Below are 25,040 nucleotides of genomic sequence, written 5' to 3'. Positions count from 1 at the left end.
AATCAGTCTAATATGTTTTTCACTGCTGAAAGCCTGAGACCGGCTGAAATTTGCAGGACCTGAAATGTCAATGCTGCAGAATCATTGACTGCATGTACAACAATTATCTGCTCTTATGCGCTGTTTTATTTGAGGCAAACCTTCAGTAGCTGTTGCTTTGGTTCTCGTGGCAGTATTTTTTTTTTATCATACTACACAAATTAATTCTTTGCCAGACACTTTGAGAATGAACTGTAATCCAACCCCAAAAAATTTACCACCGGAGCCAGCAGCTACAACGTACGATTTATAAGTTACAACAGAGCAATCACAGTTATGATTTGACTCCTTGACACAAACTCCAATTAAGAACCACAGTTATGATTCAACTGCTGACGCACTTCCCCCACTTTCCTCAAACTTTTCACCACGTCCCTGACTCCTGGACATCACATAAGGAGATGAAAACCTTGACTGATCTCCTGTAACATCTGTCTGAGTTTGTTCACGACCTTCTGCTTGGCACCATTTGCTTTCGCTAACAATCCCACTATTTCTGAGAGCAGTTTTTAGTTAGCAAACATGTTAGAGTGCTATACAAACTTGAAACATTAGGGCAGTGATGGTGTCGTTACTGACCAATAATTACTCTCAGATGGAGATAGCTCACATTTGTTTTGACATTCAAGAACATACGGCTGATTGCACCTGAACACAATTGAACATCTCCAAGACCTTAAGAGGCTGTAAGCTAGGATAGGAATACTATTTCCAGTTGACTTAAGACATACCAGACTCCATTTTGGGCTGTTTCTCAAGGCCATGTATAGCACATTTTGCATAAGTGAGAAGCCGAACATGGCGTGGTGCCCCAAGATTCCCTAAAATGGACCTCAATAGTCCGCTGGAATTGAGATAAAATATTTTATAAAAGTCTGGTGGTGCCCCAAGAGCCCCAAGAGTGAAGTTAACAGCAATAACGTGATGTGCTCTGACAACAATTTCCTTACTCTGTTCGCAGTATGACATAAAAGTCCGGTGGCAAGGATTCCATAAATGAAGATATATCATCCATTCCTAGAGAGTTTAATTCCTCTTTCAAACGCCTCTGCTCTTCACCAGACATTTGTGTGCCGAGAGCTGACTTGCTGATAATTATGGCAAACATAGTTTACTCGGAATCAGGAAATAGACTGTGACAACAGCTAAAAGCACACGAGGTACACCAAGGATGCATAAGTTTCACATCAAAATAATCACACAGAAACCATCCATAGGCAAATTTTTTGGATCAAACTAGGAATCATAGAAAGTTCTATGGAAGTTAATTCTAGTTCAATACTTTAGTGGAACAGACAATGCAGGCTCCATCCATTCACATACAGTATAAATACTAAATACATTAATGAAAAAATAACCGATACTGACTCATTTTTTCCTTTATGCAGTCCTATTTGAAACTAAATTTGAACATTGTTTACAACAGATTAAAAATAATTTCTACCCATTTGGATATGTGTGCATTGGCTTCACTTGCAATAAGAATTAAATTGTGTAGCATGAGCTTATCATTTTTTATTCCTGTCTCAAGAATGATGCCCTATGAATGCTGATGAGACAAACTTTCTAATATTTATTGCTGAATGATAATGATTAGTGTGTCATGGTATATATAAGATAAATAAACCTTTACCTTTCTATAGTTCTCCCTGTGAATATTACAGGAAAGTACTTTGCATATTTGCCAACACCAAACTGTTCACCTAATTCCTGAATTTTATTCGCATCCAACAATATCAGTGCTTTCCATAGCTGACAATAGTCCAATCTGAACTTTTGGTCCAATTCTCTATAAATTCCATGATCCAACAGAACTGCAAAAGCCATACACCATTTTAGATGTACAGATTCTACAAAATAGAATAGGTGAACGCATATTCCACACAACGGTGAGTTCTCCCATTAGCTCCCTCCAAGCCCTACAACCCCATAATAATAAATAAAGATAGCATCCAGTGGAGAACAAGATGCTCCCACAAGAACAAATGCCTGGTACTGCTTTTTGGGAGCTTTAGTCCCTTAGCCTCCTATCAACCCCCTTATAAGGATCCAAAAGATTTTATGAAGAACTAAATATGCGCCTTTTCAAAAGCAGGAAGAGGGCTCTGCTCCAAAAAGAGCAATGCCTCATTGCACAGGTTGTCATTTGCAATTTCTGGGGATTCCAGAAGAATCAAATTTGAAATGTTTAGTTGTCAATGCAAATTAGTTCATTTTAATGCATGGCTCGAACAGGCCCTTATGAGTACTATATCAATGAAGTACTAGAAACAAAAGAAACAAGTGGAATTCATATTCAACGATACATTTGCAATTGCTGGGGATTCCAGAAGAATCAAATTTGAAATGTTTAGTTGTCAATGCAAATTAGTTCATTTTAATGCATGGCTCGAACAGGCCCTTATGAGTACTATATCAATGAAGTACGAGAAACAAAAGAAACAAGTGGAATTCATATTCAACGATACCAGATACATTTATCATTATGAGTTTTCCTACTTTTGTATCTTGTGTTGTTAATTAATATATGGCACAAATTACATTTGAGGTTTCTGAAACCAGTTATAAGTGAACCAGTACAATGGTTATGACAACAAGTGCATCAAAACTAGGCGATACCAGTTTTTATTTTGGCCCACATAAACCAGTGAAAACCCAACTCACAGCGTTTTTAGTAACATTCAAGTCTAAGTGATAATAAAGATTTGCCCTTCAGAGTCAATCCATCCAAGAAAACATATATTTTGATATCTCCTATTTATGAATTGACCAGTTTGTCTCAGGACTGATTGAATTAGCCGTTTATGGGCAGGAGATGCAACGTGGACAAGAAACCTAACTGGGGCCCGGGGTGAAATTTTCCCATAGGTATTTAATATAAGGAAAGTAATTTTTATGCAAACATTTCCACATGACTGCATGGGATAAGTAGCACTACTGACTACACTGACAAAATCTACTGGGTAAAGAGAGTCCTGTGACGATCAAAAGTTTCAAGGGAGTTTCATGTGTTAATTCCTGAAGGGCAGAAATATAATGAGGGGTAACCACCTTCTTCAATGCAAGTAGTATTTCGTCACTACTGTTTATAGCATGTACAGTTTAATTCCTTGTAATATTTAAGTGTCTAATCATTATAGGTAAGTATAACAATACCATGTTCAGGAGCAAAATTAGTACCTAGTGAAAATTTCCCATGGCCTTGAGGAGAAACTAATATATTTCCAGGATGTGGATCACCGTGAACAAAACCATGTACAAATATCATTTCACCAAAGAGTTCAATCAAAGCCTTAGCTACCTGGAAGATAGAAAGGCAGGTGAATTTTTTTTACCAAGTACAAAGAGACATAGGTAACATTAAGTTACAGAAATAAATGACAAAATATAAGAAAAAATGTGCATAGTTTAGAACTTTAGATGGTGTCATGCTTTCAGGTAATACAGTACTGATTAATGACTATACATTTTATTGATATAACCGTTAAGTATTCTTATGTAAAAGAATACCAAAAAAATAACAACCCCCCTTTTTCGGTGCCACAAAGGATGAAAATCCATACGCCGTTCCAAACATGCAACCAAATATGTGGTTAAGCAACAAGCAGTACAAGTTACCATCACAAGGAGTGTATGGTAGCAACATCAATGCTATACATACTGGCCGAAGTTCATCAGAATGATGATAAGGACAACTAGAGAATTATAATAAAGTAGTATTTCATTTCTTACATTTGTGCATCACTAGTCCATCCTTTCCTCAACAAACTTTAGATTTTGGGTGGGTTGGTGCATGAATCAACATGGTACTAGAGAAAAGACCCTGGTTTAGTACTTGGCTAACACAATTTTATAAAAGGAACAATTGCAGACCATTTCTATCCCAGACTATGGCACAGGCATGAGGACCTTAGTGACAGAGTGTTGTGGCTTAGGGACCGGAGAGCGTAGGAGTGGGAGACGGGGGGCCTGGGCTTGGAACCCCGGCGATGAACTGGTGTTGCCGTGCTCGGCGGCTGGCGGGGGACAGCTGGAGAGTCGGAGGCAACAGAGAGACCGTGAACAGTAACGCCCGAGGGCCCAAGGTGAGATAAACTCAATCCCAGGCTAAATCCATTCCATCATAAGAGTCCAATACTTATACAAGTAAATCTTCAACTAACTTAACTCTACCCAATCTAAGTAACAAACTCAAGAGATAAGTATCCTAGATTTTAGGACTTGCTAACCAACTGGCCCGACTCCCCCTATCTGGCCGACTCAACCGGGCTCCTAGCCACGGTGCCTGCGGCCATAGACCTTACCGGTCATAATATCTCTCCCCTCCTTTGGGAACAGCTCGTCCTCGAGCTGAAACGAAGGAAAGGTAGCACGGAACTCATCCACGGGTTCCCAAGTGGCGTCATCTTCCGGCATGTTCTCCCACTGAACCAACACATGCCACACACCGCGCCTCAACTGAGAACGAAGCACGCATGTAGGACGATGAAGCAGTCGGCCCTGATGGAGAGGAGGAAGCGCCGGTGTAGTGGATGGCGGAGTTCCCCGAAATGGCTTGAGCACCCCAACATGGAAAACATCATGAATCCGAGCTCCCTCCGGAAGACGCAGGCGATATGCCACTTCGCCAATGCGTTCAATAACCTAAAACGGACCAGCAAAACGTGGACTAAGCTTGCCACGGAATCCCGGCACCAGGGATTGCGCCGGCCGATGAAGAAGGCGCAGGAGAACCCAATCGTCAATGTTGAACTGAAGAGGACGGTGGTGAGCATCATAATGCCGTTTGGCATATTCCTGAGCTTGCAGCAACCGATCCCGAACATCAGCGAGAAACGCGTCACGATCGCAGAGAAGCTTGTCCACCTTGTCTGTCCGTGCCGAGCCAGCAGTGTAAGGCAGCAGAGGCAGTGGAGGCCGGCCATACACCACCTCAAAAGGCGTCGTTCGCAGGGAGGAGTGGAATGAAGTGTTGTAACAATATTCGGCCCAAGGAAGCCACTGAAGCCAAGAACGAGGACGATCGCCAGTGAGACATCTCAAATACATAGCAATTGTGCGATTGACCACCTCAGACTGTCCATCGGTTTGCGGATGAAAGGCTGTGCTCATCTTGAGCTTGACCCCAGCGAGCTTGAAGAGATCGCGCCACACATGCCCTGTAAACACTGGATCACGATCACTAACAATGGACGCCGAAAAACCATGAAGTCTGACAATGCCGTCAAAGAACACCCCGGCGACCGACGCTGCTGTGTATGGGTGGCTCAGCGGAAGGAAATGCGCCTGCTTGGAAAATCTGTCAACCACCGTTAAAATCACACTCTTCCCATGCACACGCGGAAGCCCCTCCACGAAATCCATGGATATGTCAGACCAAACTTGCGAGGGAACTTGTAGCGGCTAAAGGAGGCCAGCCGGGTGTAGATGGTCGGTTTTGTTACGCTGACACGTGAGACAAGAACTCACAAAGTCCCGGACAATGCGGCGGTCATGGTCGATCACGAACTCCTGACGAAGCCACTGCAGCGTCTTCTGTGTGCCTTCATGACCAGCCCCGTGTGCCATCTGGAGAACAGCGGGGAGGACTGAAGACGTCGCTGGGACAAATACGCGGGCGCCACGCATGATGAGACCCTCAGCGATGCGCCAAGGTTCGCCACGGGCAGCCACGATAGAGTCGCGCAGCGCACGTAGGTCGTCGTCCAGCTGCAGTTCGCGGCGTAGGTCGTCGAATAACTGAAAGGAAGGTGCCGTGACGGCCTGGAGCAGCAGATCGTCCGCCTCTCGCCGAGACAACGCATCGGCAACGACATTGAGATTTCCCGGCCGATATTCAATCGTGAAATCATACCCAAAGAGCTTACTAACCCACTGATGTTGGGGAACCGTAGATAGCCGTTGATCCAACAAAAACTTCAATGCATAATGATCTGTGCGCACAATGAACTGTCTTCCCCACAAATACGGACGCCAGTGCCGCACCGGCGTCACGGCTTGGACAAGACCGATGAGCTCCCTCTCATATGCGGCTAACTTGTGGTGCCTCGCTGTGAATGGTCTACTGAAAAATGCCAGAGCCCCGGCGCCTTGATGGAGCACCGCGCCAAATCCAGAGCCGGATGCATCACAATCGACCATGAATGCTTTGTCCCAATCAGGGAGTTGTAGAACCGGTGCACTGGACAGGGCCTTCTTGAGGGCGTTGAAGGCGTCCGTGGCCGCGATAGACCACAGGAACGCCTCCTTAAGAAGCGCTGTCAAGGGGGCAGCCACCGAGCCGTAATCTTTGATGAATCGACGATAGTAGCCGGCGAGGCCTAGGAACCCCCTGAGCGCCCGCATGTTGCCGGGTTGAGGCCATGTGTTGACTGCCGCGATCTTCTCCTGATCCATTGCCACACCGGCCGCGGAGATGACATGTCCCAAGTATTGTACCGCCGTCGTTGCGAAGTCGCATTTAGAGCGTTTCAACCTCAATTGATGGTCACGTAGCGCAGTCAAGACTGCGTTGATGTGCTACAGATGCGTCGACCAAGAGGGGCTATAGATCAAGATGTCATCGAAAAACACAAGGACAAACTTACGGAGGAATGGCCGGAGCAATGTGTTCATGAGACTTTGGAATGTTGCCGGTGCATTGGACAGTCCGAAGTGATGGATAAGTCTCATGTGTGGCTGGTCTTTGTGGGGCTGTGATGCTCACATGGTCATGGTCCTTGTGGCTGTTTTTCTGTTTTTAGGACAGCATCTTAGACTAGAGGACAGCATCTTAGAGGACAGCATCTTAGACTAGAGGACAACATCTTAGCTAGGACAGCATATTAGCATCTTAGACTAGCATCTTGGCATATGCTTGGCTGGCTAGCAGCCTATAAATATGAAACCCCAACCCCTCAGGTTGGTATGGCATTTGTGTGAGCTTGTGTGAGAAATAGACAAGAAAATTGCCCCAACTCCTAGTGTCATCCTCTCTCGATAAGAGTAAAAATTCTCCTACTACCAAGAGTGAGAATTCAACGACTAACAACTGGTATCAGAGCCGTATTATCCTGTAGCCTGAGCATCTCTTACTCATCTTCTCTCCCAGCCCCACAACAGCCCCAGCTGTTGGCAGCAGCAGCTCCTCCGGCCGCTCCTGTTCACTCCTCTCCCAGCTCGTCTGAAGCAAGCCCTCTCCCCACGCAGCAGCCCCCGGTAGCGCGTCATGTCCGCAGGGCAGTCTCAGCGCTCGGTCGTCTTGAGCACGCGGCGTCGGCAGGAGGCCGAACTTGCCGCGGCAGAGGAACGCGAGCGAGCGGCGGCAGAGACCACTGCGGCGGCGGCAAGGGCGTCGAGGCTGGCAGCGGCGGAGCTGGCAGCAGCCAGAGCGGAGGCGGAAGCGGCGGCGGCGGCGAATGCAGCGCGTGCGGCGGCGGCGGAGGTCGAGGCTCTGCGCGGCAGCATCGGCAGCTCCATTTCCGCTGACGACACCGCCGACGCAGACCTCGAGCTGCTAGAGAGGGAGGCAGCGCGAGCGCGGGCGGCGCAGTGGGCAGCCGCGCACGTCCACGAGCGTGGCGGCAGTCCAGACAGGCGCGGACGCGCTGGCGGTGCTCCTGGAGGAGGCGCGCACGGCGGTAGCGCTCCTGGGGCAGCCGCGCACGCCCATGAGCGCGGCGGCAGCCCAGACAAGCGCGGACGCGCCGGTGGCGCTCCTGGAGGAGGCGCGCACGGCGGCGGCGCTCCTGGAGGAGGCGCGCACGGCAACGGTGGCGGACGGGTCAATGGAGAGCGCGGCCTTCACAGGCAGCATGGCTCTCTCTCCCCGGATCGGTACCGTGGTTACCACGGGCTCCAGGCTGTTGTCAGGGACGTCGGTCCCGGCGGTGGGTGGCCTACCCTCACCAAGACCAACTACGTCGAGTGGGCTGCGGTGATGAGGGTAAAGCTCCAGATGCGGCACATGTGGGAGGCAGTCCGGTATGGCGACGTCGACTACGACCTAGATCGACGGGCGCTGGATGCTCTCATCGCTGCAGTCCCGCCCGAGATGCAGTTCTCGCTTACCAGCAAGCGGACTGCCAAGGAGGCTTGGGACGCCATCGCTGCGGCACGCATCGGCAGCGACCGCGCCCGCAAGTCCACACTGCAGGCACTTCGCAAGGAGTGGGAGAACCTGGCCTTCAAGCCAGGTGAGGACGTTGATGACTTTGCTCTCCGTCTCAACACTCTGTTGCAGAAGATGGTGCAGTTCGGCGACGACACTTACGGCGAGGAGAGAGCTGTCGAAAAGCTCTTCCGCTGCGTCCCCGAGAAGTACAAGCAGATGGCTCGCTCGATCGAGTCTCTGCTGGATCTCTCTACGATGTCGATCGAGGAGGCGATAGGTCGCCTCAAGGTCGTCGACAGCGATGAGCTACAGTCCCTCTCGGGGCCCATCACCACTGGCAGGAAGCTTCTCCTCACTCGGGAGCAGTGGCTTGCCAGCCAAGGTGACCGGAGGAAGGGGGAGCCTTCTTCCGCGACAGGCGGCCGCAAGCGTGGCAAGCCACGCAAGGCGCGCAGAGACGCCCAAGGCCGGGGCGCGAGGACGTGCCGAGGGTAATGCCCGCGGAGGCGCCCAGGGCGGCGCCGCCAGCAGGCACAAGCCGGCACGAGACGACGCCTGCCGCAACTGCGGCCAGCTTGGCCATTGGGCCAAGGACTGTCGACAGCCACGACGCGGCCAAGCCCACGTCGCACAGGCGGAGGAGCCGGCTCTGTTCATGGCACATGCCAGCATCGAGCTACCTCCAACGGCACCGGCCGCAGCGGCTCTCCTCCACCTTGACGAGCCAAAAGCACACGCCCTCCTCGGCGACAGCTCCGGCAACGACAAGACTGACGGGTGGTGCCTCGACACCGGCGCCACCCATCACATGACCGGTCGACGGGAGTTCTTCACCGAGCTTGACTCTAGCGTCCGAGGCTCCGTCAAGTTTGGGGATGCCTCCGGCGTGGAGATCAAGGGCGTCGGCTCCATCATCTTCACCGCCGTGTTTGGTGAGCACAGGCTGCTCACCGGAGTCTACTACATCCCCGCGTTGAGGAACTCCATCATCAGCTTGGGACAGCTGGATGAGAACGATTCACGCGTGGTGGTTGAGGACGGAGTCATGAGGATTTGGGATCGTCGTCGTCGCCTTCTTGCCAAGGTATCCAGAAGCGCAAATCGACTCTACATCCTTAACGTGCAGGTGGCACAACCCCTCTGTCTCGCTGCTCGTCGGGACGAGGCGTGGCAGTGGCACGAGCGTTTCGGGCACCTTCACTTTGAGGCCCTGAAGCGGCTCAGTGCCACGGAGATGGTGCGAGGCCTGCCGTGCCTCGACCATGTGGAGCAGCTCTGCGACGTCTGCGTGTTGACGAAGCAGAGGCGACTCCCTTTTCCCCAGCGGGCGAGCTTTCGAGCCAAGGAGAGGCTCGAGCTCGTGCAAGGGACTTGTGTGGCCCGGTGACACCGGCCACACCGGGAGGACGACGCTACTTCCTGCTGCTCGTCGACGACCTCTCCCGCTACATGTGGGTGATGGTCCTCGGCAGCAAGGGAGAGGCTGCAGACGCCATCAGACGCGCGCAGGCTGCTGCGGAGGCGGATTGCGGCCGCAAGCTGCGCGTGCTGCACACCGACAACGGCGGCGAATTCACGGCGGCTGAATTCGCGTCGTACTGCGCTGACGAGGGCATTCAGCGCCACTACTCCGCGCCGTACAGCCCGCAGCAGAACGGCGTCGTCGAGCGACGCAACCAGACGGCTGTGGGGATGGCTCGGGCCCTCCTCAAGCAGAGGGGGATGCCGGCTGTCTTCTGGGGAGAGGCGGTGGTGACGGCCGTCTACATCCTCAACCGCTCGCCTACCAAGGCGCTCGACGGCAGGACGCCGTACGAGGCTTGGCATGGGCGCAAGCCGGCGGTCTCCCACTTGCGGGTCTTCGGCTGCCTCGCGTTCGCCAAGGAGCTTGGCCACATCAGCAAGCTCGACGACAGGAGCACTCCGGGAGTGTTCATCGGCTACGCGGAGGGCTCGAAGGCCATCCTCGACCCGAAGACACAGCGTGTGCGCACGGCGCGCGACGTTGTGTTCGACAAAGGGCGAGGATGGGCGTGGGACAAGGCGGTGGACGATGGCTCGGCTCCGACGTACGACGACTTCACTGTCGAGTACGTCCACTTCGAGGGAGCTGGGGGAGTAGGCAGCTCTTCTTCGGCGAGCGCGTCTACCCCAGTCCCCGAGCCTCCACCGACCCCGGCGCCTGCTACTCCGACAGCTCCACGCTCTCCAGCCAGGACCTCGGCTGCGATGAGTTCTTCGCCGGCTTCACCACAGCTGACAACGCCACGCACTCCAGCACCGACAGGCACCTCTCCGGGCACGACTACTCCAACACCAGCTCGTGTCGAGCACAGCCCGGTTGAGCTCGCTACTCCGCTCTCTCACGACGAGGAGCGCATTGACGCGTACCACGACGGCGAGCCGTTGCGGTACCGTACGATGGAGAACCTTCTCGGCGACCAGTTGGTGTCGGGACTGGTGCCTCACGACCTGGAGGACCTGGAGGCGCAGTTGCACCTTGCGTGTGACGACGGCGAGCCTCAGTCGTTCGCAGAGGCCGAGAGACACGCGGCATGGCGCGCCGCGATGCAGTTGGAGATGGATGCGGTTGAGAAGAACCGCACCTAGGAGCTTGCTGACCTTCCTCGTGGTCATCGCGCGATCACCCTTAAGTAGGTGTACAAGCTGAAGAGGGATGAAGCCGGTGCCATCGTCAAGCACAAGGCTCGCTTGGTGGCACGAGGTTTCGTGCAGCAGGAGGGGGTCGACTTCGACGACGCCTTTGCTCCCGTGGCACGGATGGAGTCCGTGCGACTCCTCCTTGCGCTAGCTGCCCAGGAGGGCTGGTGTGTTCATCACATGGACGTCAAGTCGGCGTTTCTTAACGGCGACTTGAAGGAGGAGGTCTACGTGCACCAGCCGCCGGGATTTGCGATCCCCGGCAAGGAGGGCAAGGTGCTCCGCCTGCGCAAGGCCCTCTATGGCTTGCGGCAGGCACCGAGGGCGTGGAATGCCAAGCTGGATTCCACGCTAAAGGGGATGGGCTTCGAGCAAAGCCCGCACGAGGCGGCCATCTACCGACGGGGCAATGGAGAAAATGCCCTGCTAGTGGGTGTCTACGTCGACGACTTGGTGATCACCGGCACCAAGGATGCGGAGGTGGCAGCATTCAAGGAAAAGATGAAGGCCACCTTCCAGATGAGTGACCTGGGGCCTCTCTCCTTCTACCTGGGAATCGAGGTGCACCAGGATGACTCTGGGATCACGCTTCGACAGACCGCCTACGCCAAGCGCGTCGTTGAGCGAGCTGGGCTCAACGACTGCAACCCAGCTCACTCCGATGGAGGAGAGGCTGAAGCTGAGCCGCGACAGCACGACGGAGGAGGTGGACGCTACGCAGTACCGGCGTCTTGTGGGGAGCCTTCACTACCTCGCCCACACACAGCCGGACTTGGCATTCTCCGTCGGCTACGTTAGTCGGTTCATGCAGCGACCGACGACGGAGCACCAACAGGCTGTGAAGAGGATCATCCGCTACGTTGCGGGGACTCTCGACCACGGCCTCTACTACCCGAGGTGCCCTGGGGCGACACACTTCGTCGGGTACAGCGACAGCGACCACGCCGGCGACATCGACACCAGCAAGAGCACGAGCGGGATCCTCTTCTTCCTTGGCAAGTGCCTCGTTAGCTGGCAGTCGGTCAAGCAGCAGGTGGTGGCCCTGTCCAGCTGCGAGGCCGAGTACATAGCGGCCTCCACCGCTTCGACTCAGGCGCTCTGGCTCGCTCGACTGCTTGGTGATCTCCTCGGCAGAGACACTAGAGCGGTGGAGCTCAGGGTGGACAGCAAGTCCGCTCTGGCCCTGGCAAAGAACCCCGTGTTCCACGAACGCAGCAAGCACATCCGGGTGAGGTACCACTTCATCCGAGGCTGTTTGGAGGAAGGGAGCATCAAGGCGAGCTACATCAACACCAAGGACCAGCTTGCGGACCTGCTCACCAAGCCCCTTGGGAGGATCAAGTTCCTTGAGCTCTGCTCCAGGACCGGGATGGTTCAACTCTCCCACAAGACGACGCACAAGACTTAGGGGGAGAATGATGGATAAGTCTCATGTGTGGCTGGTCTTTGTGGGGCTGTGATGCTCACATGGTCATGTTCCTTGTGGCTGTTTTTCTATTTTTAGGACAGCATCTTAGACTAGAGGACAGCATCTTAGACTAGATGACAGCATCTTAGCTAGGACAGCATATTAGCATCTTAGACTAGCATCTTGGCATATGCTTAGCTGGCTAGCAGCCTATAAATATGTAACCCCAACCCCTCAGGTTGGTATGGCATTTGTGTGAGCTTGTGTGAGAAATAGACAAGAAAATTGCCCCAACTCCTAGTGTCATCCTCTCTCGATGAGAGTAAGAATTTTCCTACTACCAAGAGTGAGAATTCAACGACTAACACGAAGGGCATGACTAAAAACTCGAAGTGACCCTCATGAGTCTGAAAAGCAGTCTTCTCAATGTCATCAGCATGCATACGAACTTGGTGGTAGCCTGAACGCAAGTACAGCTTGGAGAAAAAACGGGCCCCATGAAGCTCATCCAGTAATTCTTCGACCACCGGAATAAGAAATTTGTCTTTAATGGTGAGCTTGTTCAAGGCACGGTAATCAACACAGAACCTCCAGGAGCCGTCATGTTTCTTGACAAGTAGAACAGGAGCAGAGAATGCTGAAGTGCTCGGACGGATCATCCCCCTTTGCAGCATAGCGGCGCACTATGACTCCAGTTCATCCTTCTGCAGTTGCGGGTATCGGTAGGGCCGCACGGACACTGGCACCGCATTTGGCATGAGATGAATGCGGTGATCACAGTTGCGAGCGGGCGGCAAACCTTCAGGCGTAGCGAACACATCTTCAAATGAGTTGAGGAGCTTGTGGAGCAAGGCTGTTTCGGTGTTGCTGCCCGCGTCGTGAAGAGCATAGAGGCGTCGAGTGGACTGCACGTCATAGCGGGTTGAGCCGATACCGCGCCAGAAGACGCGCCGATCAGCCTTGTTGAAAGCCATGCACAAGTCATCAAAATCCCACAATATCGGTCCGAGAGTGCGCAAGAAGTTGACACCAAGAACCATGTCCCACCGGTCCAACGGAATAGTATAGCAGTCCACTAAGAAGACTTCTTCGGCAATGCGTATGCCGATGTTGCGCGCGAGCCCTCGGCAAGCGACGCGGTCACCATTTGCGACAGTAACACCGGCACCTGGGCACCGATCAAAGTGGATGCCCACGCGGCGTGCGACGTCCCCGTTGATGAATGTGTGAGTAGAACCTGAATCGAGCAGCGCCACGCACTGCACATTGCCCACTTGGACATAAACCTGCATAGTATCTTCAGTCCTGATGCCTGCGATGGCCGATAATGATATGGTGGGTTTGTCTTGGCCGGCTGTCGTCGTTTGTTCATCTTCATCGGACTCTGGCTCCTCCACCATATAATCGGTCACTTCCAGGTAAAACAGACGCGGGCACTTGTGTCCTTGCACATATGGTTCATCACAGTTGTAACACAAGCCCAATTTGCGGCGATCTGCCATCTCCACCGGTGTGAGACACTTGAAAGGCCGGCTTAGGGAGGAGGCCGAGGCTGCTGATGATGGTGTAGCGCCCCCTGGCTGTCCAGCCAGAGGTCGCCGAGGAGGGCGACTGGGTGGTGCTGGGAGCGCGAGGGCCGCTAATGTATGGCGGCGTTCATAAGCCCGAGCCAAGCGCATGGCGTGGTGTAAATCCTAGGGGTCATGGAGCTCCACGTCAACCCGGATATACTCCGGAAGTCCCCCGGCGAACAGCTGCGCTTGTTGTAGCGGCGCCAGATGGCCCGCGTGCGCCAAGCGCGCCTGGAAGGCTTCCATGTAAGCATCGACGGAGGCACCGAACGGTAGGCGAGCGAGGTCTGCAAGATGATTGGTGGACAGCGCCGGTCCAAAACGCTGGTGGCAGAACAGGCGGAAATCAGCCCAAGATGGACGGCCGGAGTCGTGTTCCAACACATAATACCACTGCTGTGCTGATCCCGTCATGTGGAAGGACTCGAGCCAAACCTTGTCCGCCTCACGAGTAAGCTGGCCGCGGAAGAAGGATTCGCAACGGTTTAGCCATCCGAGCGGGTCCTCTTTGCCGTCGTAAGTGGGGAAGGACAACTTATGGAACCTATGGACGCCCTGGCTGTCCCCCTGTCCCTCAGGGTAATGGCGCGGTTCATGCACCACCGTAGCAGAAGAGTAGATCGGCCCGTTCAGGATGGAGGACAATGACGGTACCGGCGACGGTGATGACGGAAACAGGATCGACTGAATCGGAAGTCCGGTCGGAGATGGCTGCGAGGTAACGCTGGCAGCCGTGGGCACCGGAAGCGGCGCCGTGGACCTTGGTAGTGACGGTGAGGGCAGTATCTCTGAGACGACCGGCTCTGACGCCGGAAAAACCCCATATCCCGGCATGCCATATTGTAGTAGCGGCGTGGTGGAGTACGGCAGGTGCGGTGTCGTCGAAGGACCAGGGCGGCTCTCGACCGTCGCCAGGCGCAGGGACATCTCCGCCATCTGCCGCTGCATGCCCTGGACCATCTCGCCCATCTGCCGCTGCATGGTCGCCAAGGCGGCCAGGGAATCCGCAAGGTTCGGTGGTGCGGGAGGCGGTGGTAGGGAGCCCGACGTGACGAGAGGAACAGGCAACGGTGGCGTGGTGGTGCCGGTGGTGGCCGCCGCAGTGGCCGCGGCAGAAGCACCGGAGGAAGCCATGGTCTCTGATACCAGTTGTTGTGGCTTAGGGACCGGAGAGCGTAGGAGTGGGAGACGGGGGGCCTAGGCTTGGAACCCCGGCGATGAACTGGTGTCGCCGTGCTCGGCGGCTGGAGGGGAACAGCTGGAGAGTCGGAGGCAACAGAGAGACCGTGAATAGTAACGCCCGAGGGCCCAAGGAGAGATAAACTCAATCCCAGGCTAAATCCATTCCATCATAAGAGTCCAATACTTATACAAGTAAATCTTCAACTAACTTAACTCTACCCAATCTAAGTAACAAACTCAAGAGATAAGTATCCTAGATTTTAGGACTTGCTAACCAACTGGCCCGACTCCCCCTATCTGGCCGACTCAACCGGGCTCCTAGCCACGGTGCCTGCGGCCATAGACCTTACCGGTCATAACACAGAGAGTGTTGAAATATATTGTGCGCCCTTCCCTCAGCAGGTCAAGCTTGTCTTCCGGTGAACCAGCTGGTGCTAGGTGAACTTAACAATTTAATGAGGGCTGAGTAGAAATCTAGTGAATTTATGAATTTGTCTGAAGTTTTGTTTTGTTTTTTTTTTTTTGCCAAAATTGAATGTGTATACACACAAGAAAGCCTTTGATGAAATCATTTAGATAGAGAAATACATTAACGTCAAGATTTTTTACCATATTTATAATATGTATATTTATATGTATACACACACAAAAAAGCCTTCAATCAAATGATTCATGACATAAAAATACATTAATGTCAGAGTCAAGCTAGACCTTTGTAGGACTAATATCTGTTTTCCGCAGGAAGTCCAAGTCATTAACCTGTCACATCAGAAGAACAAAAGGGAGTAGTAAGTAATTTCAGATTGCTTCTTCTTTTCCTTCTCTTCAGGCTGACCTCCCTTTATTTTTCCTCCATAATATTTTAAGTAATGGAATATATATGTCTTGTTTTCGATATTTTGGCACATGGTTTAGGTGGTTAAGCAACCAAGCAATTGCATCATGAAATTCTAGGAATTCCACAACAAACCTAGTGATAGATAAGTGATGCGCAAACATAATCTTTGTATACGTAAGTTAGCATAAGGATTAATCATTTACCTTGTGTCCATAACAAAATTCCATCGTCAAAACCTCCCTGGTCGTCAGTTGCTGCAACAGGTTTAGCTATTGTCACAAAAATACCAAGGCAGATAGTTCACATCATAGTCAAATTCAGACATGTAAAAGCGCAAGTGACGCCATTGTGATGCCACAGAGAGAGAGAGAGAGAGAGAGAGAGAGAGAGAGAGAGAGAGAGAGAGATCTTTTTCTAGTTAGTAGTACTGTGTCCTAAAAAAGGCTGGATAAAAGACATCAACACAATGTAAAGGTTTCAATAGTCTTGTCCAATTGGTGGCTTGGGAGCTGTGGAAACACCAGAACAATTGTGTTTTCAATGGTGTGTCCGCAGACCTCAATAGAGCGTTTCAAGTGTGATCAACAAAGGATCTTTGTGGCGTACAGCTGGCCCGAGTGATCTCCAGACACTACTGCTGCTGGGGTAGGTTTAGGTAGCTGGGCCATCTCTCATTTTGTTAGTGGTGCTACAGGGGTAGGTTTCGGCAGTTAGACTCTACTCCCTCAATTCCAAATTATAAGACATTTTGGCTTTTCTAGATACATTGCTTTACTATGTATCTAGACATAGTGTATATCTAAGTGCATAGTAAAAACTATATACCTAGAAATACTAAAACGTCTTATAATTTGGAATGGAGGGAGTATATCCTAAGAACTTTACCTCCTCTTTTAAGTTTTAATGAACTGATATTCAGCTCTCCTGCATGTTTGAGAAAAACAGAAGTGACACAACTGAACAGTCATTAAGGACAAGTTTATGTTCTTGTTGACCATGTGTTGTGCGTGCATATGTGGTGGGTGTATGTGTTGCACAATACAGAACTGTAAAACAGATAAAATTAACGATTTGACTTTTAAATACTTGATTTAACCACAATCTGTTTATTCTTCTAATTTTTAAGATACTGCTTCAACCTCAACTCCACAATTTTCATTAGGCTCATACCCAGAACACATAAGGCACTTTCACAACACTATTTTTCCTGAAGCAGCTGGCTGTTCTCTCAGAATTCTTAGCCTCCCGTGTAAAATCTGTAAATGAACAACATACAGTTATTTCAATAATACAAAAACATATTAAGTGAATCATTATTGAGCATATGAACAAACCATCTAAATGAATGACACCCAACCAAAAAAGTTAAATCCATGTGAAAAGCGTAAATAAGTGCACGAAAAAAAAAAACCTAATATTTAAATTTTCTTTTTATAGGCATGGACCTATTTATCTGCTCACAAGACTATTGTTCTTTTATTTTCTGATTGGATTATGAGAAAACTAGTAGACAACAGAAGCTAGCATTGAATATGCAAAATTTGTTCAATGAAAAAAAACAAATGGCCTTTGGTAATGAATGCAGAGTATAAAAAAGAAATAATCAAACAGATATACTAAATAGGAAACCTCTCAGAGATCACTTATTTAAATAAAAGTTACCTTGTTCAAGGAAAAAAAAGAATCATTCACTGTTTATAATAAAATAAACTGGATGCACTTACCAAGTTCCATTGTCATGGATTTCTCAAATTCAATTAGTATTCTGTCAAATTTATAATCAGGAAAAACCTGCAGAGAAAAAGACAAATCATTTTCATTGTGCCAGCCAAAAGAACATTATGAAACTATGCCAGAAAAGGTGATTCATGTAAAGGTTTTGATTGGTAGAAAGTTAATTAGCACAACAATCATGAAAGCATGCCCTACAAATTATAATAACAGCAGACAAGATGATGATACAATGGGTACTATCGCACCGAGTCCTGCTTGCTCAAAGCAATCGACTTATGGTGACTTCCATTCATGCTATATATACAGTCTATGCATCTAATAAAGTACTAGCACCAAGGCACACATTAAAATTAACAACTTGTTTATAAATGCATTTTTTAGTGTATACATGTCAGATTTTAACTCAACAAAATTCAGTTAACCATAAGGATCATCAAAACATGTTAATCTAAAAAAAAAAGATAAGATCACCACAGTGGAGGGCAAAGGATGGGACCAGTTGCTAGTTGCTACTAAATCCCAGCCATACAGTCATGGCAATTGGCATTCAAAAGGATAAAGCATCTGGCAACAGCATTTTCAACACCCAATGCTGGCATTTAATGGAAACTGCCATCTAAAAGGCCAGTGCACCCATTTTCAACACTCAATGCTGGCATCATTTCATTCAGCATAAACAAAGTCTTTTTAGAATTGTATCAATTAGCAATCAATGTTGAAAGTATATACTTAGACTACGATTTTCTTTAGCTAAACCTTAAATGCAAAAAATATGATACCCAAACTACTAGTCTTAATGAAATGGGGTCATTTACTGATCATCTTAAAGTATATTGAAGTAAAAGTGAATGAACCGTGTCAAAAAAATTTAGTACACAAGATGAATTAGATGTACCAACTGGTAAATTATTAGCATTGCACAATAAAAAGGAAACAAAATGTTGCTGTTCATACCCAAGAGACTGTTTTTGACAAGAATGACATCGTCATGATGTCTATCTTCATTCGCTGCTCCAATCCAGGATATTGAACCTAGATGTAACAAAAATTGGTATGAAAGCTCGCTACGATTTTAATAGATTTAGCACTAACTCAAGCAAATTTACATGTGTACATGGCAGGATATGTATAGATCTATTATCTATGCAAATATGTTAAAGAGGAATATCTGCTGCAGGTGTTTTCTACACTCTGAATGAACTAAGTGATGATGTTGTGCTCACTGCACCACTAAAAACGACAAAATGGAAAGAACAATATATGCAGCAGAGCCATGTTTCCACCTTGTTTACTAACAATTCTACACTTCATTCAACGTTAAGCTAAACATATATTATATATACAAGACCTAAACAATAAGGGCCAAGTTAAGTATACCACTATACTTAAAATAACCTCAATAAAGTTTCAACTCAAGACAATTCTGATGAAATATTCATGTTCAACTCAGTTGCTTCAGTTTCAAACCAGTTCCCTCCATATATTTTTTTATGGGAATGCTCCACTTAAATTATGCCTGAAGGTGACAATTAACACCTATTTAAAAGTGATCCAACTTCTAAATTTACTTCTGGTCTTTATGAAATGCAATGAGTCCAAACTGGTATAATGTGCACCATTAAATTGTTGGTTTTACTTAAGTATGAAATAAGAAATTATAAGGTACTCTTAAAGTGAAAAGCTATTCCATAAATACCTATACTCTTCTAAAAGAGTGAATTGTATACTAAAACAGCAGCCACATTGTATTCTCAAAATGGTAAGTCACATTGTATCCACACAGATAAAACTCGTGTCATGGTATAAACAAGAACATTGAATTCGTGGATAACCGGATATGCCATGTAACATTGTAATGAAAATTTTCTTGTCGGCTCATTAAGACTGTTAGCAATATTATGATGATATCTTCCTTGAAACAACAATATATCTTGGCGAAATGGAACAGTAATTGAGGCAGTTGAACAAGAACCTCACCTTGACAGCTACATCTTGATTGTTATGCAAACGACCTCGATGAACCTGAGCAATTGATGCAGCAGCAATTGGTTGTTCGTCAAATTCCAGGAATCTGATACTCGCATATTAACATTTATGATGTTTTTTCACACTATAAGGTACTATAGAAAGAATTATATAGCACATAATCCACAGAAAAACAAACAAAAGTATGAGATGAAGTGCAACAGTTAGTACATTCACAAGTTCAAGACTTCAAATGATGTCAATGGCATGGACATGGGGAAAAAGTTATTTTTACTACCCCAGAATTTTGAATTAATGTAAAAAACAGCTATTGACGTGCCTGAACCATGACTAGGGGCTCATGTTGGGTTTCAACTCTAGCCTACCCCAACTTGCTTGGGACTAAAAGGCTTTGTTGTTGTTGTTAGTAGGGAATTGTGATAGTACACAAGGAACAAGCTGGCAAGAACATTCGACACAAGCAGCTCAATGAAAGATATGAGGTGGATTACAGAATTACCAGTATGTGAAGACAGAATAGCCAAATTACAAGAATCCATTCCGACCACAGGTACCAGTAATAAATAGCCAATCTAAAAAGGATAAACATTCACATACTTACATGTCATACAATTCCTTGCCAAAATTCTGCTCTATTACTGCTTTGATATCATGAAACTTGGATGGAGTTGCCTGAGTTTTTAGAGAAAAATATAGTAAATAACAAGTAATGTCATATGTCTATACAATATCAATCAGGTAAGCACTAATAGTGAACCTGATCTTGCAGGCGGGAGAGAGTTGATGAGTACTCCTTTGGCACTTGTCTTAGTGATGAAACATATTGACCAGCTTTTACATAAAACCCTCCATTCGCTTCACATAGTTTAAGTAGCTTTTTTGCTGAACGCAGATGAACCTACACTCGAGCCAAAAAAAAAGGAGTATCATTTAAGCATTCATCTGATCTAAAATCATCTATGGACTATAGGTACTCCTATAAATGCATGATAAACATTAGATGCTATATCACAGGGTACACCCATTCTAAAAGAGAAGAACACTATGGCATGCCAATCAAATGAGTGGAGGACCTGCAAAATACACAGTCTATTCAATTCCACAAGTTGGTTTAGGAAATAATGAGGTCAGTCAGACAAAGGAGTAAATCTCTAGGTATATCAACTGTCACATTCTAAAATGGAATACTAATTGTATATATTCAATACAGAGCATAGAAATAACTAAAATTGGGTCCAGGAGGCTACTGACATCAAGGCCAATCAAGCATTCTATTATGTTGCCTACTAAGCAACGATTTTGAACTTGAGACCCAAATAGTTAGTACCCCAGAAACAATTGATTCCTCGTGTTTCAGCACAAACCCATTAGACAGCGCAGAAAGAATACATGGTCACATGGTGATCTTGTTGTATAAACATGAATTTCACATCATCTCAAAACAAACTCGGTTTCCAATAATTATGCATCACTACCAGACAACTTGAACAAGAGGAGCCATGGAGTTAATGTTTCTAAACCTACTTAGCTATCGTTTTTAAAACAGCTGATCAATGACACAATACAACAATCATAAGTTCATAACATGGTGGCAAAACAAATGCCTTCATCCAGCTTACAAACAACCATACATATAATTGGCACAGCACAGCATCACATCCTGGGCAGAACCCATACCTCGGAGAGCTTAACACGGTAGTCCGCCGATCTAGCATCCAGACCCCTCAGCGAATACTTGTAATCCGCCACCACAAAACCAATCTGCGACAGCCAACGGCTAGAAAATTGAGCAAAAGCACCATCCGAGACTCAGGAATAGTAGCAATAGCAACAGATGGGGGTGGGGGGTGAACCGTGTAGACGGCGCGGGAGGAGCGGGCGACGCCGTGGTGGAGCGCGGAGGCGACGCTTCGCCCGTTTTCGCCGGAGGGAGAGGCGGCCACCAGCGCGGCGCCCGTCGCGGCAGCAGCCAGGAGGAGCGGAGCACGGCGGCGGCGGAGCATCGCGGCGCGGATTGTGGAGGTTTGGGGTTTCTGGGTTGGAAGATTTGGAATCTGCTGATGAAACGGTTTGCGTCGGGGGAGGATGACGTCCAAATTGGAAATTCATTGTTTTCTTTTTCTTTACTACTGCCTGAAAAGACATGTTAAGAATTTAAATTTGAGAAAATTTATATAAGAATAAAGTATTAACATTTATGAAGATGAATAAAATATATGACGATGAACAACTATTGCTCGGTTAATTATAAAATATATATTTTTCTTAGTAAACCTATTTTTTAGATATACATAAATACCGTTGCGTTGGGGTGCATGACGTCATTTCCTTAACTCCTTGTCCTCGAGGAGAAATTTGGATATTTGAGCAAAGTCCGGCGCAATTAAGGACCACAACCTTGCCGGCGACCACGCGGCGCTGGCCTCCATCGGAGACGGCCAGAAGGGCAAAAGCATCCTTTCACGTGGAAATATAGAAAATGGCATTGAAATCAAGTGTCACATGTCTAAGAGCCTCTTCTGCAGGGGCTTCAGCTCCAACTCCTGTAGGAGCTATGCCAAACGCCTGTTTTGAAAAAGGCTTTACATGGGGAGCCGGTCAAGAGTCGGAGCTATTTTTTTTTGCCTACGCAGGAAAAGCCTAAAAAACGAGCTTCGCGTGGCTCCTTGCTGTAGGTTCACGTCGTCTAGTGCGAAGGAGCCGTTTTGTCGAACGTTTTCCAGAACGGCTTCAGCTCCTCCAGAAGAGCTGCTCCTTCAGAGAAGCCAGAGCCGGAGCCATTTTCAGATGAGCCAGAGCCCTACCAAACATACCCTAAGTCCTATTTTTGCTAAGTCAATGTTATGAATAACAAAATTACGAAGCGTGATGTTTAGAGTCCTAGATATGCAAATCTTTCTACCGGCAACAGGTGCATGGTTGCACCTTGATCCACCACTGATATGGGACATAGTACATCAGCTTCTCATCCATAGCCTTGTGTTCTCGCTGTCAAAACTAGGGAAGTTCAGTTTAGGAAGATGATGACTAGCATTGGATGCCTCCCCAACAACATGGTGATCATGAACCCCATCACCCCACCTGGAACACCCGCCACGAGAGTAGACGATACAATTTAGGACTTGGGTTGGGCTTGGGTGGGACAAATGTACCCTTGACCGGGCGACTGAGTTGAGAATTCAAACCCCCGGTGACTTGATTCCACGTGGTGCCCTTACGGGCCGGTGATCGGATTGCCACCGGATTGCCGACAGGTGCTTTCGTCGCGGTCACCAATGGAGGTGGTAGGATGCCGACTAGCGCGGTTGGGCGCAAGTCAAGAACCACCTGGCTCACCGATTTGCGGAGCGCGGTCATCTCCTGCAGCAACGCCTCCACTAACGCGTCGGTCTTGCAGATCACGCCTACCTCCGCGCGCAGCTGATCCACGGGATGCATCCACCTTTGGCTTCCGGGTGTCGAACACCTTGGTGGATGGCTATAAAAAAATACAATGAATTGCATTCTTAAACATAACCTCTACATGTTTATATGTAGTAAACCATGTTCTAACTAAGATTTCTCTTGGTCACTTGATACTAACATCAGAGTAACTTGCATCTCACTTTGGGGACACCCGTCCTGATGACTACATACTTCAACTTCATTGAGCTTAACTTAATGGTCACCAAGCCAGAATCATCTGCAAAAACAACTTAGGCCATGTTTCGTTGAGCTGTCGCTTTTGGAAAAGCTACTGTGAGCTCTGGGTTTTATAAAAGCAGCTGTGGGAAAAGTTGAAGTTCGTTTGGTTGAACACGTGTGGCTTTTGGAAAACTATTGTCAGTGGGCCCTATATCCCATATATGACCCACATGTCATCAACTCAATGTGTATTCCTCTGTTTTTTATCTGCGTGCTTCTTCTTCCTCTGAACCGCACGGACGGGCCGAGCTACTGGAGGCATGCTGCTGGGGCACGCTGGGGGTGCCGGGGCGAGTTGCTAGAGGTGCGTCGGCCTAGGCCGACGAGGTCGCCGGCCCTCGCTCGGGGGCGAGCAGGTCCACCACTGCCTGGGCATCGGAACGATGTCGCCTGGGCGGTATGCGGTGGCAAGGGACGGGAGGAACGAGCAGAGGATGAGAATTAGGGTGGGGAGGAGGCCGCACTGGGTGGAGCTGGTGCTCTAGGCGAGCGGCCATGGTGGGGTGCAGCAGTTGCCGGAGCTAAGCTTGGGACGAGTTGACCTAGGGCTGCTGGGAGGTGTGGGGGTGCCGGTTGGCCACGGATCTGAGCACAGGATGGGCTGCGGGTGTAACACCCTAAAAATTGCTTATTTGGAAATAGAGTTAAAATGATTTAATTTTGAATTTTTGTGCTCATGAAACATATGAAAAAATATTTTTCTTTAAATTAAAATTTATCATAGGGTGTAGAAACAAGTTTGAGCATTCATGCCTTTGCATTTGATTTAATGAGGTGAGTGGTTTTGACCAAAGTTCAAAATGAATTCAAATGCTTTTGAAAATGAGTTGAAAAAGGCTTTGAAATAAAAAAGGGAACTCTCCCTCTCATTTCTGGCCCGAGCAACCCGGCCTTCCCTCCTCCCTTCCTCACCCGCCAGGCCCAAGGCCTATTCCTTTCTTCCCTCAGCCTCATTTCCCACAGGCCTAGCGCGCCACCAGCAAGCCTGCACGCCTCCTCTCTCTCTCTCTCACTCACACACACACTGACGGCTGGGACCCACGCGCCCTCTCTCGCCGCCACCCTAGACCGACCGGTCAGGCATCATCTTCCTCCCCACAACACCGCCGCTACCCCTTTCCTTTTTCAGTGCCACCTGAAATCCCCCTCTCGGTCTCCTCCTTTCCATCTTTAGCGCTACCCTGGGGCTATTTAAGTCGAACCATCGCACCCACCACCTTGTAGCACCGGGTTTTAAGGACAAACCCAGATACATACCATATGTGTGCCCAAGAATTCAATTCACACGTATAGTTACAAATAAAGGAGTAATATCAAAGGCAATGCCTTTATTACATAGCGCATACAAAAGACATAGTCTTACTTTACAGCATATACTATAACTCTATTCTTCTACGAAGTCTCCACACCACATGAATCGTTAATTGGTTGATCACAAGCCTAACACCTCTTGGAAAACTCCACCAAAGAACCTCCATCTGGTACCCATCCGGGATTTTACCAAATTATTGAAATAAAACAAGCGTAAGCTACTACCGCTTAGCAAGCATAACATGAGGGTATGTAGGCTCAAAAGGCTTGACACGGCTGAACTGCGGTAAGCACTTTTAGTTGGTTATATTTTATTATTAATCATAAGTTGCTAAGTTATGCTTAGGCTCCCGAATATGAATAATTAGGGATATCAGCAATTTAATCATAACCCAAACCATCCGAGTAACCAACTATTCAGTAAGGATCCAGGCCGCTCGTGTCTGTGAGCAAGGCTGATGTACCAGTTTTACACTCTACAGAGGTTGTACACTTTCACCATGAGTCATGTTGCCCATATGCTCAGGTTAATTA

At 48.4% G+C, this 25,040-nt stretch overlaps 1 protein-coding gene across 1 annotated transcript; it reads right to left on the bottom strand.

Moving 5' to 3' along the window:
• Positions 1 to 399: 399 nt before the first annotated feature.
• LOC136483988 (uncharacterized) lies at positions 400 to 21,590 on the bottom strand. Its single transcript, XM_066481152.1, has 16 exons — positions 21,365 to 21,590; positions 21,189 to 21,272; positions 20,269 to 20,409; positions 20,113 to 20,183; positions 19,503 to 19,596; positions 18,480 to 18,557; positions 17,516 to 17,582; positions 16,962 to 17,047; positions 15,995 to 16,045; positions 15,665 to 15,712; positions 3,220 to 3,340; positions 1,673 to 1,853; positions 990 to 1,127; positions 771 to 883; positions 619 to 687; positions 400 to 535 (listed from the first exon to the last, which is right to left on the bottom strand). Exons 1-16 carry the CDS (start codon positions 21,512 to 21,514, stop codon positions 429 to 431), a joined length of 1,599 nt encoding a protein of 532 aa, XP_066337249.1. The 5' UTR covers positions 21,515 to 21,590; the 3' UTR covers positions 400 to 428.
• Positions 21,591 to 25,040: the final 3,450 nt, after the last annotated feature.

The sequence above is a fragment of the Miscanthus floridulus genome, chromosome 9 (genome assembly GCF_019320115.1).
Source record: "Miscanthus floridulus cultivar M001 chromosome 9, ASM1932011v1, whole genome shotgun sequence".
Taxonomy (NCBI): domain Eukaryota; kingdom Viridiplantae; phylum Streptophyta; class Magnoliopsida; order Poales; family Poaceae; genus Miscanthus; species Miscanthus floridulus.
This window is presented reverse-complemented; position numbering and strand designations above follow the sequence as displayed.